A 19,822-nucleotide genomic window follows, 5' to 3' on the forward strand; every position below is an offset into this window, starting at 1 on the left:
CTGGTAATTTGTATTGTCCCTTATCAGTTCTGTGATACTTAGCTTGCAGCTGTGAGGCAATTCACAGTCCTTCTTCTTTCACAAAGTGAAACACACTTTGCTCTGGTTTAGTTTCAAAGCGGGGGAAAATCAGCACACAAAAAGTCAAAGTCAGTAAAGCAGGCACGAAACACAAAGATCAGATAATCCTCCACAATGGCCAAACCCACAGGCTGGTATTTTTAGCAGCCTCAGTAATTACCACAGCCCCACCCAACCACAGGTGGCCTCATTTTCTTTTATAATAATCTCTCAGTTGTTGTTGCCTATGCATCGCTCTCCGCATGCATGGCTGTATCATTAACTCTTGTTCTGAATCCAAGGAGGAGCTAGATAATTGATCTCCTTCTGAGCTGTCTGCCCCACTCTCCTCCTCCCTGTCACTCATGTCTTCTTGGTCAGAGGAGCCTTCATCATCAGATTCCACAGGGGGCAAAACAGGCCTGCAGCATGTGGATGTCTCCCCCACATCCACAGTCCTTGGGGCAGGAGCTGGGCCAGAGCTAACCACAACATTACTGAACATCCAAAATATACTATTTAATTCTATGTATATATGCCATATGTGTACATACATATTACACACAGGCACACAAAAATATACATTATCTACTACTGAGTCGCCTCGAGAAGGGCAGCATAGAAATCTAATAATAAATAAACAAACTGTATGTGTATGTACACATACACACAGCTCTTCTAAAATTATACATGTTCAACCTCATTTACTGCGATAGGAAAAACATACCCAGAGCCCAGAAGGGGAAAAAAAGAAAAACAATCAAAATTTTTCTACTGGTTCTGCGTACCTGACCAGAATTGGTCATACCTGTAGGTAGGTAGCTATAGAAGAGAGTATTTATAGCTCAGGGTTGATCTGCAGGGTCCTTGGTGCTTTCTGAGTTTGGTTGTTTTCTTGTAGACGTTTCATCACACAACTAGGTAACAATATCAGTGCTAGAAGAGAATGGGGAGACTAAACCGCACTCTCTTCTAGCAATGATAATAGTACCTAATTGGGTACCAAAATATTTACAAGAAAACAAACCACCATGGAACTTACAGTGATTGCTAGAGAAGACATAGCAGGTTCACAATTGCATTCTGCTCACATTCTGTAATTTGAAATCATACATTGGAGGTTACAAGCATATATAGTGTGCCCTTTGCTTTATTTGATGTTTATCATTAGTTTTGGCTCAAGCCTGCAATGAAATTATTAGAGGAGTGCTACCTTTTACTGTATCGAAAGCCTTTTCAGTGTGAAACGGTTGCAGACTGATTTTCTTCTCCAACAATCCTACCAGTTTGTGTGATACAATTTGGATACAAAAACTGGTATGGTTGAAAACTAAAGGGATACAATGCCTAATGGAACAGAGAAGATTATGGTCTGTTGCGATCCACTTCCTTTGCTTGCTTTCTACCCTTTCTTTCTGTCTTTCTTTCTTTCTTTCTTTCTTTCTTTCATTTATTTATTTTATTTTATTTTATTTATTTTATTTATTTAATTTATTTCTTTATCAGATTTGTATGCCGCCCCTCTTTGTAGGCTTGGGGTGACCCATTAATATTTTGCAAGACAAAATGAGCCTACTTGTCTTATAAAATCTTAAGCATATGTTTTTTTTAAAAAAATGTGGAAAAGATGCCTTGTTAATTGGGACTCTACCACTCTACCAAGGTTCTACCACCCTTCAGGAATCCTATTATTTTAAGTATTTATGTTTTATTTTCCCTTCTCTTCTTTTAACCCTTGATTCAGCAGTCCTTTCATTTGTCCTACCTTCCCTTTGAACAAATGTACCTGTTTATATCTCCATGTATGCTAGAAAATCAATTCCAAATTAATTCATTTGCTGGCAACCTTACATCACAGTAGTAATCATAAACAACAATAGTCGTAGTTGTCAATTAATGGGATTTAATTTGTGGAGCTGCAACAATAATATAGAAGCCAACTGGCAGACACTACTGAGTTGTTGATATTGAACAATCGGTTATGCGGCCCAATAACTTTATTGCAGGAAGAAATGAAGAAACCAGTTAGGAATAGAATCTGCGGCCACACCTATGAGGAAGAAGCCATCTTGGAACACATCTGGCGCAGACACCAACATAAGAAGAAAGTCAAGTAAGCAGTCCTGAGTGTTGATGGAAAGTGGAGGGAGGGGGGAAGAGAGAGAGAGAGATGAGAGAAAGAGAAAAGAGAGAGAGAAGAGAGATAAGGGAATGAGAGAGAAGAGAGAAAGAGTAAAGAGAGAGAGAATAGAGGGAGGGAGAGAGAAAGAAGGGGGGGTGAGGGAGGAGGGGAAGAGAGAGGGGGAGGGGGAGAGAGAGAGGAGAGAAAAGAAAGGGGAATGAGAGAGGAGAGACAGAAAAAGAAGAGAGAGAGAATAGAAGGGTGGGGAGAGATAAAAGAGAGAGGGGGAATAAGAGGGAGGAAAGAGAGAGAGAGAGAAGAGAGGTATGTTTGTGTGTGTGTGTGAGAGAGAGAGAGAGTTATTCAACTTGCAGAAGTAAAATGCATATTGTGTGAGTTTACAAAATTCTGACATAGAAGCAAACCCAGGACCAGATGTGTATCTTACTTTCTCATAATATGGGTAGTTTTCACCGTTACATTTTGTCATAAAAAATATTGCGCAGAGTGACAATTGAAGGATGCAATTTGATAACACATCTGTAACATGTTAGGCCGCTGTTACGGTAATTGGATCACAGATCATCTTCGATTTGCAACGGTTTGTTTACTGATGGTTCAAAGTTACAACGGCTCTGAAAAAAGTGTCTTGTGACTGTTTTTCACATTTATGACCACTGTGAGCAAAGTCAGCCTGCAATACTGCATTCTAACCACGGCGCCACCACGGCTCTTAATTTTGGTGTAATTATGTTTGTAAGTCGAGGACTATCTATCAAGAATTCCTATGTCTCCTAATTCTTTTAATAGGCCCTGCTCCAGTCTTATCAGATGTGTTGGATTGATAATATGGTGCCATCATATTGCCTCCTTGCAACCACACAATTAGACTTCTTCAGGGCAATCTATCTCTATCTTAATTTTCAAGTCTTCCAACTCTGTACCCAAAACCAACACAGGCTTCAGAGGAGAATCAGAACTGCACATAAAACAATTGCTGCCAACCTGCCTTCCATTGAGTACCTGTATACTGCACGAGTCAAAAAGAGGGCGGGGAAAATATTTACTGACCCCTTGCATCCTGGACATAAACTCTTTCAACTCCTACCCTAAAAACGTCGCTACAGAGCACTGCACACCAAGACAACTACACACAAGAATTTTTTTTTGCCAAATGCCATCACTCTGCTAAACAAATAATTCCCTCAACACTGTCAAACTATTTACTAAGTCTGCACTACTATTACTACTAGTTTTTTCTCATCATCCCTATCACCCATTTCCTCCCACTTATGACTGTATGACTAACTTGTTTGCATCCTTAAGATTTTTATTAATATTGATTGTTTCCTCATTGCTTATTTGACACTTATGACAATCATTGTGTTATACCTCATGATTCTTGACAAATGTATATTTTGTTTCATGTTCATGTACTGAGAGCATATGCACCAAAGACAAATTCCTTGCGTGTCCAATCACTCTTGGCCAATAAAGAATTCTATTCTATTCTGTTCTGTTTTATTCTATTCTATATGCACAACACTGTTTTTAAAAATTCCTTGTGTGTCCAATCACACTTGGCCAATAAAGAATCCTATTCTATTCTATTCTATTCTATTCTATAAAGCAAAGCAATTTGGAACAGAGAGTGAGGGCTTTAATACAGAAGCATGCCATCCTTTCCCTTAATTTTGCTTTCCATCCCAAAGTATGGCTTCTGCTATCTTAAACAGCAGCTAAGGCAACTTGGCAATATTATTGGGTACCTAGGACGTTTATGATTGCTCCCCATTCATTCCTTCCTTCACCCACCTGCCTGTCCGTGGCAGGTGCTGCAGAATGTAATTTCTCTCTCAAGGTATAATTAACACCAAGTACAATATTAAGATGAGTCAAGCAAGGACCCAGATGAAATATCTGCACTAGAGAGTTTTAACAGGCTCTGTTCTGACTGGTTTGCTGGATTGCCTTTGGCAACTGAAGGGCATGAAAGGAACTCTCCTGGATGAAATCATTGGCCTGTCTTGTCCAGCCTTCTGATGTCATTTTATAGGTTAACCAGAAGCTTCCAAGAAGATATGAAGTGATAGCTTTCCCCATTGTGGTTCCCCAGAAATTGGTTTCTAAGCCATGCTACCCTGTGTTCAGGAATTGGCCAACAGCCATCATTTTGAATTTGTTTTATTTTTTTGTTTTTTTAAAATTTTATTTTACAAATATGACATACAAGACAAAAGAAAAAAACATACATAAAAACATATATATATACAACATTTGGAAAATGAAAGTTTCCCCACTTTTTTTGGGGATATTTGATCAGAGAATTACACTTCTTTTACATAAGAGTGGGCCTCCTCCGGGTCCCGTCAACTAAACAATGTCGGTTGGCGGGCCCCAGGGGGAGAGCCTTCTCTGTGGCGGCACCGGCTCTCTGGAACCAACTCCCCCCGGAGATCAGAACTGCCCCTACTCTTCCTGCCTTCCATAAACTTCTCAAAACCCACCTTTGCCGTCAGGCATGGGGAAACTAAACATCTCCCCCTGGGCCCGCTGAATTTATACATGGTATGCTTGTGTGTGTGTATGTTAGTATAGGGGTTTTTTTAAACTTTTAATATTTTAATTAATTGGATTATGTATTGGATTGTTTTTTTCACTTGTTGTGAGCCGCCCCGAGTCTTTGGAGAGGGGCGGCATACAAATCCAAATAATAAATAAATAAATAAATAAATAAATAATATTAATTTTTGAATTCTTTTATTTGACATGTTGCTTTGCATACATTTTTATTTATTTATTTCTTTTAGCCAATCATAAAATTTTGCCCATGTTTTATAGTAATCTGATTCTTCTTTTCCCTCTAATCTTTTGGATAGCCTGGTCCATCTCCGCACAGTCTAGTATTTTTTTAATTATTATGTTTTCTTCCGGTATTTTATCTGTTTTCCACTGTTGGGCATATACTATTCTGGCAGCTGTTAGTATATGTATAACTAGGTATCTTACTTCTTTTTCTATTTTTTAATTAAAAATACCCAATAAATATAATTCTGTTTTTTTTTTCAATTTCTTCATTTGCTATTTCTTTTAACCAATTTGTTATTTTATTCCAAAACTTTTTTGCCTGTGTGCATGTCCACCATTGGTGGTAGAATGTGCCTCTTTCTTTTTTAAACTTCCAACATATTGGAGAGGTTTTTGGGAACATTTTTGCAAGTCTTTCTGGCGATAGGTGCCACCTGTAGAACATTTTTAATTGGTTTTCCTTGAATGCGGTCGATCTTGTCATCTGCCAATTGTTAATCCATAATTTTTGAATTTGAATTTGTATTGTCCTCTCTCTTTTTTTACGCTATTTGAATTAATGGCCAGTGTAGTAAATGGCAGGAAAATAGAATTCTTTATTGGCCAAGTGTGATTGGACACACAAGGAATTTGTCTTGGTGCATATGCTCTCAGTGTACATAAAAGAAAAAGATACATTTGCCAAGAATCATGTGGTACAACACTTAATGATTGTCATACGGGTCAAATAAGCTATGAAACAATATTAATAAAAATCTTAAGGATATAAGCAACAACTTGCAGTCATACAGTCCTAAGTGGGAGGAAATGGGTGATAGGGAAGATGAGAAAAATCTAGTATAAATAGTAGTGCAGACTTAGTAAATAGTTTGACAGTGTTGAGGGAATTATTTGTTTAGCAGAGTGATGGCGTTTGGGGAAAAAACTGTTCTTGTGTCTAGTTGTGTTGGTGTGCAGTGCTCTGTAGCGACGTTTTGAGGGTAGGAGTTGAAACAGTTTATGTCCAGGATGCTAGGGGTCAGTAAATATTTTCACAGCCCTCTTTTTGACTCATGCAGTATACAGGTCCTCAATGGAAGGCAGGTTGGCAGCTGAAAAGCTGAAATATAAGAAGGAACAGTACTTGCTGAGCTGGCTTCTGCTTGTATCTAAATTTCTAGGAATAAAAAATAGAAACATAGAATGCCGACGGCAGAAAAAGACCTCATGGTCCATCTAGTCTGCCCTTATACTATTTCCTGTATTTTATCTTAGGATTGATATATGTTTATCCCAGGCATGTTTAAATTTGGTTACTTTGAATTTACCAACCACTTCTGCTGGACGTTTGTTCCAAACTTCTACTACTCTTTCAGTAAAATAATATTTTCTCAGGTTGCTTCTGATCTTTCCCCCAACCAACCTCAGATTGTGCCCCCTTGTTCTTGTCTTCACTTTCCTATTAAAAACACTTTCCTCCTGAACCTTATATAACCCTTTAACATATTTAAAAGTTTCAATAATGTCCTCCCCTTTCCTTCTGTCCTCCAGACTATACAGATTGAGTTCATGAAGTCTTTCCTGATAAGTTTTATGCTAACAATAATAATACATTTTTTTGTGGTTAAATCCTTGTATTTTAACCAGGGGTTCCTTTCTGGCCCTCTTTGGCCGCTCCCAACAAATTGCAGTATGTTGCCCAGTCTCACTACATGCACTATATAACAGACTCAAACTCAACCCTGATAAGACGGAGTGGCTGTGGGTTTTGCCTCCCAAGGACAATTCCATCTGTCCATCCATTACCCTGGGGGGAGAATTACTAACCCCCTCAGAGAGGGTCCTCAACTTGGGCGTCCTCCTCGATCCACAGCTCACATTAGAGAAACCTCTTTCGGCTGTGGCGAGGGGGACGTTTGCCCAGGTTCGCCTGGTGCACCAGTTGCGGCCCCATTTGGACCGGGAGTCGTTGCTCACAGTCACTCATGCCCTCATCACCTCGAGGCTCGACTACTGTAATGCTCTCTACATGGGGCTACCTTTGAAAAGTGTTCGGAAACTTCAGATCGTGAAGAATGCAGCTGCAAGAGCAATCATGGGATTCCCTAAATATGCCCATGTCACACCAACACTCCGCAATCTGCATTGGTTGCTGATCAGTTTCCGGTCACAATTCAAAGTGTTGGTTATGACCTATAAAGCCCTTCATGGCACCAGATCAGATTATCTCCGGGACCGCCTTCTGCCGCACGAATCCCAGCAACCAGTTAGATCCCACAGAGTGGGCCTTCTCTGGGTCCCGTCAACTAAACAATGCCGTTTGGCGGAACCCAGGGGAAGAGCCTTCTCTGTGGCGGCCCCGGAATCTCTGGAACCAACTCCCCCCAGAGCTTAGAATAGCCCCCACCCTTCTTGCCTTTCGTAAGCTCCTTAAAACCCACCTCTGCCGTCAGGCATGGGGGAACTGAGATATTCTTTCCCCCTAGGCTTCTACAATTTATGCATGGTATGTTTGTATGTATAATTGGTTTTATAACAAGGGTTTTTAGCTATTTTTAGTATTGGATTGTCACATGTTGTTTTTACCACTGTTGTTAGCCGCCCCGAGTTCACGGAGAGGGGCGGCATACAAATCCAATAAATAAATAAATAAATGATAAATGCATGATGGGTGCTAAAAACAATGAAATAATAAAACATATAAATAAATAACACCACCACCCCATTGCTGTTTCAGGAGCCGAGAATAATTGCTGAGCAGCAAAAGTACCAAGCCTTGCCTGTGTCATACAGCTACTTTTTGACTGGAGGCTTTTTAGGCAATTTAACAGAATTAATTAATCTGGGTAAAAACATGTGCCAGATAAATAATAATTATCTTCACCTCTTTGTAGATTGGGAGAAACAAACCCCAAACTGTGAGACTCTGTGGTTTGCCCAAGGCAAACGCATCACGCTGGAGACACAGCACCGGGGAACTGCCTTTGTCGGTCTGGGGCAAACGCCTTCCCAGACGGGATCTGGGGCTGCCTGCGGAGAGAAGGGCCTCGGAGCGGCTGCGGCTGAGTCCGTCTCTCCACTCCTGGGCCCCTGTGCTGCAGAGGCTGCGAATTGGGGCCGGAGAACAGGTTCTATCAAAAGGGCTTATAGTAATCATATCTGCAGCACAAGCAGTTTGAAAATGGGCCGGGAACATGTGGCAGACAGCATTAATATCCACATTTTATGGGGAAGGCAAGGAAGATCCTCAGATATCTATCTACCTACCTACCTACCTACATCTATCTATCCATCCATCCATCCATCCATCCATCCATCTATCCATCTCTCTATCCATCTATATATCTATCCATCCATCTACCTACTTACCTACCTACCTACTTACCTAGCTATGTACCTAGCTATCTACCTATCTATCTGTCTGTCCATCCATCCATCTATCCATCCATCTATCCATCTCTCTATCTATCTATCTATCTATCTATCTATCTATCTATCCATTTATCTATCCATCTATCTACCTACCTACCTACCTACCTACCTACGTACCTAGCTATGTACCTAGCTATCTACCTGTCTGTCTGTCTGTCTGTCTGCCTATCTATCTATCATCTATCTATCTATCTATCTATCTATCTATCTATCTATCTATCTATCTATCTTCCACTTCTTACATTACTAGACAATACAGTATCAGCAGTAGAGACCTTCAAATTTCTAGGTTCTACCATATCACAAGATCTAAAATGGACACCTAACATCAAAAACCTCATCAAAAAAGCGCAACAAGGAATGTACTTTCCGCACCAATTCAGGAAGCACAAACTGCCCAAGGAGCTGCTGAGAATTATTGAGTCTGTCATCTTCACCTCTACAACTGCTTGGTTTGGTTCTGCAACTCAACAAGACAGACACAGGCTTCAGAGGATAATTAGAGCAGCAGAAAAAACAATTGCTACCAACCTGCCTTCCACTGAGGACTTGTGTACTGCATGAGTCAAAAAGAAGGCTGTGAAAATATTTATAGACACCTCACATCCTGGATATAAACTGTTTCAACTCCTACTCTCAAAACGATGCTATCAAGCACTGCACACAAGAAAACTAGACATAAGATCAGGTTTTTTTCCCCGAACACCATCACTCTGCTAAACAAATAATTCCTTCAACACTCTCAAACTATTTGCAAAATCTGCACTGCTGTTAATCTTCTCATCATTCCTATCACCCATTTCCTCCCAATGGACTTTGTTTTTCGTTGTAAGAGGTTTCGCTTCTCGTGCAGGAAGCTTCTTCAGTTCTCACTGAACGTTGGAGGATGGAAAGTTTTATATTCCTTGCAGGCCACTTGAAGGTTTTTTCAGGTGCCCTCAGTGTCACCTGAATAATGCAAATCGGTGTGGAATCTTCTTGGAACGTTCTTCTATTTTTCATGCTATTTGGTTTTCCGTAGTGTTTCTGTGTCACCCTGTCTTCTCCCCTGCCTCTTCCAACCTCTCGGAGTATCCTCTGAGAATCTAGAATTTCTCATTTGCACAGTTCTTTGAAGGTATCAAACAATATGCAGACTCTACAGTCTCGAATGCTGTTACTCATTATTACTACCACCACAGGCAAATTGTGTCTCGCTCCAGATTGATCTACAAGGAGAGATGTTCCTAAATCTCAGCAACTCATTCCTCCCAAGGCTATCCATTCTCACCTGTTTATGTAATTACCTGCTGCATGCTATCGCCCAGAAAACAGAGCTGATTTACCTACCAAAGGGAAGGTTAGCATTAAATCTCAGAAAAACTCTCTAAAATCCAAGATACGGCGTGTTATTTATTCATTGTTCCTGGCTTCTTAAAAAAATGCCTTTTCAAACTGAAGTGCATTTGGATAAAATGAAGTAAACAAGGGAAGGTGTCAGACCACAAACAATCATAATTTGTGCATACAAGGTGTCCCCCAACATTGTATACACATTTTAAATAATTACAAACTTGGTGTTTATTATAATTTTATTATTTCAAAAATGTAAAAATATTTACAAGTATCATTTTATTGTTTTATTGTTTTTATTTGTTTTCGAAGGTTAGTCTGGCTGTCGTTATTGTGTTCAGGGATTGAATCTGCAAAATAAACCCAAACAGTTTAGTTATTAGCTATATACAATTAGTTAAAATGCAATAAAAAAAACAATAAAATGACACTTGTCAATGTTTTTACATTTTTGAAATAATAAAATTATAATAAATACCAAGTTTACAATTATTTAAAATGTGTATACATTTTTTGGGACACCCTGCATTTGTACCAGGGGTGTGTTCCTCTTACCTTCCTACCAGTGCACTGCATGTGCATTGCAAAATTGTGCGCACGCACAATTTTCCTTCCACACATTCACAGAGGGACGATTTTCCTTCTGTGCATGCTCAGAGAGCAAAAGAAATCACCAAAAATTAGGAAAAAAAGATGGCTCCAAGCACAGACCAGCAAAAGCAGCACAGGAGTCGTTGCGTGCAAATTGCACAATTGGCAGGTCACTATCAAAGCAGTGCACCGGACCATGCCAATAATAACCCACCTCTGATTTGTATCTACAATATGTGCCCAAAGAATACACCAACTGTGAGCACAGATCTCAAATCCTATCTTGCAAGGCAGATTCAGTTTTGCCTTATAGAACTCCTGAATGCAGGATCCTACATCTGGGGGAAAATAACGAAAACAGCACCTATCGAATGGGAGGAATATGTCTGAGCAGCAGTACAGGTGAGAAGGACCTGGGTGTATTGGTAGATCACAGATTAAACATGAATCAACAGTGTGAAGCAGCTGCAAAAAAAAGCAAACACAATCCTGGGATGTATCAAGAGGAGCATAGAATCTCGCTCACGTGAAATAATTGGACCAGAGTACCTCCGGAACCGCCTGCTACCGCACAAATCCCAGCGACCGATAATGTCCCACAGAGTTGGCCTTCTCCGGGCCCCGTCGACCAAACAATGTCGTTTGGCGGGCCCCAGGGGAAGAGCCTTCTCTGTGGCAGCCCCAGCCCTCTGGAATCAACTTCCCCCGGAGATTAGAACTGCCCCCACACTCCTTGTCTTTCGTAAATTACTCAAGACCCATCTATACCGCCAGGCATGGGGGAGTTGAGACACCTTTCCCGCAGGCTTTCCCCCCCCCCCCTTTTTTTATATTTATGTTTGGGTATGTATATGTTGTTTGCTTTTTTAAATACGATAGGGTTTTATGTGATTTTTAATATTAGATTTGTTTTCGCTGGAATATTGTTTTTATTATTGTTGTGAGCCGCCCCGAGTCTTCGGAGAGGGACGGCATACAAATCTAATAAATTGAATTGAATTGAATTGAGTTGAATTATTCCTCTCTACAGTACTTTGGTACGACCATACTTGGAATACTGTGTTCAGTTCTGGGGGGCCCAATTTAAAAAGGACATTGATAAACTAGAGCAAGTTCAAAGGAGAGTTACAAGGATGGTGAATGGTCTGGAAACCATGTCCCATAAGGAACGGTTAAAGGATCTAGGAATGTTTAGTCTGCAAAGGAGAAGACTGAGAGGAGACTTGATAGCTGTCTACAAATATCTGAAGGGCTGTCATGGAGCAGAGGGATCAGCCTTGTTCTCATTAGCCCATGGAAGGACTAGAAACAATGGAATGAAACTGCAAGGGAGTAGATTTAGATGAGATATCAGAAAAAACTTTCTAACAGTAAGGATGATAAACCAGTGGAACAGTTTGCCACAGGAGGTGGTGGGCTCACCTTCACTGGAGGTCTTCAAACAGAGACTGGACAGTCATCTTTCTGGGATGGTTTCGTGAATCCTGCATTGAGTAGGGGGTTGGACCCGATGACCCTGGAGGTCCCTTCCTACTCTATGATTCTGTGAATTTTTAAAATTCCGATTATTCTCCCTATACAGTGGAACCCTGACATAAGAGCTGCTCGACTTAAGAGCTACTCGAGATAAGAGCTGGGAGAGGAGAGACATTTTTTTATTTTATTTTATTTATTACTTGGATTTGTATGCCGCCCCTCTCCGCGATACGAGCCGAGAAGAGCCGGGCTGGCTTACTTTCCTTCCTTCCCGCGCTGATGCAGAGCCACTCGAACAAAGCGTCGCGCCCCTCTGATGCTTTCGGCGGCTTCCGAAGCGACGCTGGGCTCTTTTGCCGCCAAAAGCGTCAGGGGGGCGTGACGCTTTGTTCGAGTGGCTCTGCATCAGCGCGGGAAGGAAGGAAAGTAAGCCAGCCCAGCTCTTCTCAGCTCGTATCCCGGCACTTGGTGAGTGGAGAGGCGGTCGCCTCCCCTGCCGCCCCACTCTGGGGGTCCTTGGCTTCTGCTGGGGGTGGGGGGATCCGAACGCTGTTTTGAATTTCACATTCCGAGTGGCCCAAACGCCAAAGGCGAACTTCCGCACCTCAGGAGTTAGCTCGCAAACGGCGCGGCTGTTTTAAAACATCGCTGCCGGCCTGGGGGGGGAGAGGGGGGAGAGAAAGAGAGAGGGAGAGAGAGAAAGAGAGAGGGAAAGGGGGGGAGAGGGGGGAGAGAAAGAGAGAGGGATAGAAAGAGAGAGAGTGAGAGATGCTCAGTGAGCCTTTCTTTGAAGTTGCCTTTCTTTCTTTCTTTCTTTCTTTCTTTCTTTCTTTCTTTCTCTCTTTCTTTTTCTCTCTTGCTCTCTTGCTCTTTCATTCTTTTTTCTTTCTCTTTCTTTCTTTCTTTCTTTTTCTTTCTTTCTTTCTTTCTCTTGCTTTCTTTCTTTCTCTTGCTTTCTCTCCTTCCTTCCCTCCTTCCATTTCTTTCATTCTCCCTCTCTATTTTTATTTCTCTTTCATTTTCTTTCTTTCTCTCTTGCTTGCTTTCTTTCTTGCTCTTTTTCTTTCTCTCTTTTACCTTCCCTTCCTCTATTTCTTGCTTTCCTTTTCCTTCCTCCCTTCTTTCCTCCCTCTACAGGATTGGGTGGCAGTGAAGTTACTCTCCCCTTTCATAAGTTTCCTTGCTTCCTTCCTCTGTTCCTGTCCCTTCACCCTTTCTTTCTTTCTTTCTTCCTTTCTTTCTTTCTTCCTTCCTTTCTTTCTTTCCTTCCTTCCTTTCCTCCCTCCATTTCTTGCTTTCCTTTTCCTTCCTTCCTCCCTTCTTTCCTCCCTCTACAGGATTGGGTTGCAGTGAAGTTGAATAAATAACTACAGTTTAATGAATAAAAATAAAAGTTTGCCATGTTGATTGTTTTGGGTAAAAAGAGGAAGGGAAGGAAAGCTCTCAGCTTATCATCTTATTAATAAGTAAAGTTACATTTATTCTTGCAATGTCTTTTTGCATAATTTAGACTAACTTTGTGAGTTTTTTGAGGGCTGGAACCAATTAAAATTATTTACATTAATTCCTATGGGGAAAAGTCGTTCGAGATAAGAGCTGCTCGACTTAAGAGCCCAGGTCCGGAACAAATTAAACTCGTATCTCGAGGTACCACTGTACTTTCTAAGCACTACACCCAATGCACATTCTGCAGCAGACTGGATGATTCATTACCTAGTTGCCTATATTTATAAACTACTTTTACGAACATAAATTTCCTGAAAATAAGATAATAGGCAACAGTATGCAAATAGAGGCATTGCGATTCTAGGCTAAGGGAATTGGTTTATATGTTTTTATTAATTTATAATGTAGCCAGAGGTGGGCTACTGCCCAGACCGGGGAGAGATTATGAACCCTTTGCAGTTGAATCCAAGGCGACCTTCAAAAAGGTTGGAGGAAAGATGCAAATTGCATTCAAAGGCTATTCCAGACTGAGAAGCCACCAACTATTGGGTGCTCCCTATTCAATTATTAAACCGATACAAAATCCAAAACATGAATGAAAGCAGCCCTTTGCATTAGCCTGGTATTTTATTTATTTATTTTATTTATTAGATTTGTATGCTGCCCCTCTCCGTAGACTCGGGGCGGCTCACAACAGAAAAGAGGGACTCTAAGGCGGGGAGGAGGAGCACGCGCCTCCCATGCACCAGGTTCCTCAAAAAAAAAAAGAGGAAAATGGTGACATCCAGGTGGGTAGATGGGAGTCTCGTGCTGCCATCACTATGAACTACCACCGCCTATTGCTACCAATCCAGACCAAACCAGTAGCATTTCATCCCTGGAAGCCCCCCACAGGATTTAAAGATAAAGTGAGAACTTCCATTTTGCTAATTTGGATGTACAATGATCCCTTGTTTTTTGCTGGGGATGCGTCCCAAGACCATGAAAATAGAGGAAAGATTTTTTTTTATGTATTTAGTGAGTATTTGGACATTTAAAACCCACATTTTGCATTAAACTATTTCCTACGAAAATAGACTAACAATCCTGGGCCTAGAAAGCCTAGAACTACGGCGCCTAAGACACAATTTAAGTATTGCCCACAAGATCATATGCTGCAACGTCCTACCGGTCAATGACTACTTCAGCTTCAACCGCAACAACACAAGAGCACGCAACAGATTCAAACTTAATACGAACCGCTCCAAACTTGACTGTAAAAAATATGATTTCAACAATCGAGTTATCGAAGCGTGGAACTCATTACCGGACTCAATTGTGTCAACCCCTAACCCCCAACATTTCTCCCTTAGACTCTCCACGATTGACCTCTCCAGGTTCCTAAGAGGCCAGTAAGGGGCGTACATAAGTGCACTGGTGTACCTTTTGTACCCTGTCCAATTGTCTTTCCTTTCTCTCACTTATCATATATATTTTCTTTCTTTCATATATCCTCTCCTCTAAGTTCACTTTACCCTGTCTATTTTTCTTCCTATGTATTTGTGTATTGGACAAATGAATAAATACAAAAATAAAAATAAACAGTCATTCTATAATGTTTCTCAGCTGGAACTACATGTGATATCCTACCTGTTTCTTTAATAGAGTATAGTATAACTGTAGAAGAATTTTATGAATTTTTAATGGATTTAAGCCCCTTTAAAAAACTCGTGAAATAGCGAATCCGCGAAAGATGAACCGCGAAGTGAAGTAGCGAGGGATTACTGTAATTTTATAACTCAGGCCATTTCCCCTTCTTTACAGATGCCCCCAAGTTGGCTGCAACAACAAGGAAGTCAGGAAAGCCGACCTTGTGTTCGATGAAGCCCTCAAAAGAACGATCGAAATGTGGAATAAACAGAGCCAGTCCACACAGTAGAGAGAGTCCCTGGCCCCAGAAGTTGTTACAACAAAGGACGCAGCGCAGAAGCAGAGTTCGTCTCAGCCTAGGTTTCTAATTTTCAGCCGGTTGTGTAAGAGATTGTTGCTGCAAGTATTTCAAAAGCAGGCAAAGTTGAAGGTCTGACCTGTTGCTAAAAGCATTTTCTTGGAAGAGACCGAGTGTAAAATGCCTCGCTCTGTTTACCTTTATGTATATTTTGAAAAAAAGCAAAACAGTATTCAGCTCCTGCATTTTGTAAATAAAAAACTATGAAGGCCATCTCCAAGCGGCTTTGTTTGGCAAGGAGAATTTCTATGGCATTTCTCTCTGGGGTTCATATTACAAAGTGTGCTGTAGAATCTTAAATCATCATTTTCTGGTAGATGCTTTTCTCCATGGGCAAGACATAATAAGCTAGCTCTGTCATTTGAATTTTTTCAATATGGGATGGTAACGTGTCACTTTCTATCAGTCTACTCCACCTCGCATTGGAAGGAAGCAGTATTAGGTATTTTCACTGCCGTAAGTTACTTATAAACTTTTCTGCCGGGCTCTCTGAGAGGAGCCTCCCGAAAATTCAAGGGTACAAGTTTCAGACACACACGCGTTTGAAAATTCAAAACAATGTTCTTTATCACAAAAGTCAAAATAAACTAAGCACTCTTTTTGTATTGCAAAGAGCACTCTTCCCAAAACAACCGGGTAGTCTGTACAATTTCCCTTAAGCAGTCATTAAGTACTTAGCTAGCAGCTGTGGAGAAACTTCACGCCCCTTCTTCTTCCAACGAAGTGAGACACGTTACTCTGCTTTGGTTTCAAAGGCATGAAAAAGCAACAAAGTCCAGCACACAAGATTCCTGATAACTGTGAACAGATATTCTTCCACAATGGCCAAACCCACATGCTGCTATTTATAGCAGCAGCCCTAATTACTGGAGCCCCACCCAAACACAGGTGGCCTCCCTTATTTCCTGTAATATGTTCTTACTTGGTCTCTTCTAAGCATAATTCTGCGCTTGCGTGGGTCCAAAATGTCATCATCTGAAGCAATAAAAGATAAGGGAGATTGACTGCCTTGGCTGTGTGCCAAGCCCCCCTCTGCCGAGTCACTCCCACCTTCTTCTTCGTCCGAGGAAAGTAAACTCTGAACTGATTCTGTCGGCAATAACACAGGCCTGTGACATGTTGAATTTTCCCCTGCATCCACCTCCACAGTCCCTGGGGCAGGAGCTGGGCCAGAGCCAACCACAACATAAACCAAGGGACAAATCCAGCATGTTCTGACAGGTTCTGGAGAATCGGTAGCATAATTATTTAAAAAAAAAAAAAACTAATTTAAACTTTTTTAAAAACTTTTTTAAAAAAACTTATATACCACTTCACAGTGCTTTGCAGCCCTCTAAGCGGTTTACAGAGAGTAAGCTTATTGCCCCCAACAATCTGGATCCTCATTTAATTGACCTTGGAAGGATGGAAGGCTGAATCTACCTTCAGCCTACTGAGATTCGATCTGCCAAACTGTTGGCAGCCGGTGATCAGCAGAAATAGCTTGCAATATCTAACCACTGCGCCACCGAGGCTCTAGGCAAAACAATTTTGAGTAGTTTGGAGAACCGGTAGCGTAAATTTTGAGTAGCTCGGAGAATTGGCAAATACTAATTTCTACCTAGCCCCAGAGACGGGTGGGAATGGAGATTTCGCAATATCTTTTCCCTGGAGTGGGGTGGAAATGAAGATTTTGCAGTATTTTCCCCCTGCTATGCTCACCAAGCCACGCCCACAGAACCAGTAGTAAAAAAAAATGGATTTCACCACTGTTAGAAACGAATAAAAGGTAAACGTACAGGTTTCCTTTGTCCAGTCAGGGAAATGAATCTAGGGAGCAGTGCTCATGTCCATTTCATAGCCGAGGGAGCCAACATTGTCTGAAGACATTTCCATGAACATGGATAGCCACCGTGGCTGTACAGCGAGGGACACGAAACACTGTTACTTTCCCAACAAAGTGGTACCTGTTGATCTACTCTCGTTTGCATCCTTTCGAGTTGCTAGGTGGTCAGGAGCTACAGCAAGGGACAGGGGCTCGCCCCATCAGACATCGCTCTGGTCCCGAACCCTTCCCAGCTGACAAGTTCAGCAGCTTTTAACCACTGTGCCATCATGCCCTCCCCTCTCCAAAGCAATAAAGCCAGAATATAAATCTGACAACAAAGTAAAATAAAAGTATTGACAGCCGCAGTAAATTGGATTCATGCTAAGTAAGCTAAGTCCTACTTGGTGATTTCTAAAATACCAGGCCTTTATTTACACAGTGGCCCTACATTTAATCTTACGTGATTATAACTTGGTATGATGCATGAAGTAAGGTAGTGATGACGAATCTATGGCACGGGTGGCACACAAGCCATTGCCCTAGCTCAGCTCCAACATGCTTGTGCAGGCCAGATTTTTGGCTCACACGGAGGCTCTGGGAGGGCATTTTCAGCTTACAGGGGGCTGCCAGGGGAATGGGGGGAGCATTTTTGCCCTCTCAGGCTCCAGGGAAGCCTCTAGAGCCTGGGGAAGGCAAAAAACGGGCCTACAGGGCCTACCAGAATTTGGGAAATGGACTATTTCTGACCCCCAGAGGGAGGGGGAGGTTGTTTTCACCCTCCCCAGTCATTGAATTACGGATGTGTGCACTTGTGCATGCACAACAGTGCGTGCTCCTTTGGCATCCGTGGGATAAAAGCAGTAATAGGCAGCCAAAAATTTTACTGCCACACTGTGGGTGTGGCTTATTTTGTGGGTGTGGTTTAATGGCCATGTGATCAGGTGGGAGTGGCTTGAACGATCATCATCATTCAAGTGAATTGTTAAGTCCATGACTTACAACCTTGCTTGCTGGGGTGACAATTTGCTTTGCGTTTCCCACACTCTCCTTCCTGGGTCGTCGTCCCCCGCCTCAGGCTGGTTAGCTAGGCGAATGGGAGCATTCAGAGGCATAAATGCTCCCAGTGCTGCTTCCACCCACGCCTTCTGCTTGCACCTCAGGCGGGAGGTGGCTGCGGAAGGCTGGAGTGGAGCCGGCCAGGAGAAAGTGAAGCTCGTCCGAGGCCAGGAAGGAGGAAAGAGGAAAAAAGCAAGGAGTTCAGACACAGCAGCAGCAGCAGCAGGGAAAAAAAGAAGGGCCAAGCCGAGAGCATAATCCAGGAAGTGACAACCGCCGATCATCTGGAGCTGTGCACGCATCTTCATTTCCGCCGGTGGAACTGCGTTCCACCCCATCCTGCCTGCTGCCCACCCCTGGATAAAAGTTTCGCCATCAGTGCATTGCTACCACCTGAGTAGAGATAGAAGGGTGTTAACAGGTAATGAAATGGGGAAATTTTAGCAAAGGAATGTTAGTGGTATAAAGGCAAATAACATGATGCTTTCTTCCAAGAACAGAGCAGCCAAGTCACACGGTCTAGTTTCTCATTCTGATCAGCCTTGTGAGAGACAGCCTCAGAGGGGAGGAAGTTGTTCAAGGAAGCTAGCTGTGGCAATACATGTCTACCTAGAAACAGGCTTTCAGGAGCCACTACTCTAACCTTCTGGCCCAGGATTATCAAGCTCAATTTCATTGAGGGCCGCATCAGGGTTGTGTTTTTAACTCGGGGAGCCAGGATGGGCGTGGCCAACTTGACGTCACTCGGGTCGGGGGCACTTGTGGTGGCCCAAGCTCTCTGCCAGTGAAAACAGGCTCCATCTTCATCATTTGGGCCACGGCGGCCTCCTGCAGTCCTCTACCAGTGAAAACATGCTGGGGGGGGCGTGCATAAAAAGAGGGGCACCGCAGGCCGGTCCTTCACTGTTTTCAGGGCGGCCGCCACAGGCCAGATCTAAGTACCCCATGAGCCTTTGAGTTTGACACCTCCGTTCTAAGCAGGTCAAGAGATCAAGTTGGTGTCTCAACGCAAGTGGACTTGTCCTCTCCTGTGCAACGTCTTAGAATTCAGTGGTTCTCAACCTTTCTAATGCCACGACCCCTTAATACAGTTCCTTGTGTTGTGGTGACCCCCAACCATATTCTGTCCGTCTTTCTTCTATCTATCTTCTATCTATCTATTCTGTCTAACTGTCTATGTTCTTTCTATCATCTATCTATTCCATCTGTCTACTTTCTATCATCTATCTATTCTGTCTATGTGTCTATGTTCTTTCTATCATCTATCTATCATCTATCTATCTATCTATCTATCTATCTATCTATCTATCTACAGTACTTACCTACCTACCTATATCTATTTATCTATCTATCTATCTATCTATCTATCTATCTACAGTACTTACCTACCTACCTACCTCTATCTATCTATCTATCTATCTATCTATCTATCTATTTATCTATCTATCTATTTATCTATCTATCTGTCTATCTATCTATCTATCTATCTATCTATTTATCTATCTATCTATCTATCTATTTATCTGTCTGTCTGTCTGTCTATCTATCTATCTATCTATTTATCTATCTATCTATCTACAGTACTTACCTACCTACCTACCTCTATCTATCTATCTATCTATCTATCTATCTACAGTACTTACCTACCTACCTCTATCTATCTATCTATCTATCTATCTATCTATCTATTTATCTATCTATCTATCTATTTATCTATCTATCTATC

At 41.9% G+C, this 19,822-nt stretch overlaps 1 protein-coding gene across 2 annotated transcripts in view; it reads left to right on the top strand.

The window, feature by feature from the left end:
* Positions 1–15,446, top strand: part of NSMCE2 (NSE2 (MMS21) homolog, SMC5-SMC6 complex SUMO ligase) — a 368,866-nt gene extending 353,420 nt beyond the window's left edge. For both annotated transcript variants that reach the window (XM_070748293.1, XM_070748294.1), the window contains exons 6-7: positions 2,067–2,173; positions 15,050–15,446. In XM_070748293.1, coding sequence (XP_070604394.1) covers positions 2,067–2,173; positions 15,050–15,164 — 222 coding nt within the window. In that variant the 3' untranslated portion in view covers positions 15,165–15,446. The remainder of the gene's footprint in view (positions 1–2,066; positions 2,174–15,049) is intronic.
* Positions 15,447–19,822: the final 4,376 nt, after the last annotated feature.

This window comes from Erythrolamprus reginae, chromosome 3 (assembly GCF_031021105.1).
Source record: "Erythrolamprus reginae isolate rEryReg1 chromosome 3, rEryReg1.hap1, whole genome shotgun sequence".
NCBI classification, from domain to species: domain Eukaryota; kingdom Metazoa; phylum Chordata; class Lepidosauria; order Squamata; family Dipsadidae; genus Erythrolamprus; species Erythrolamprus reginae.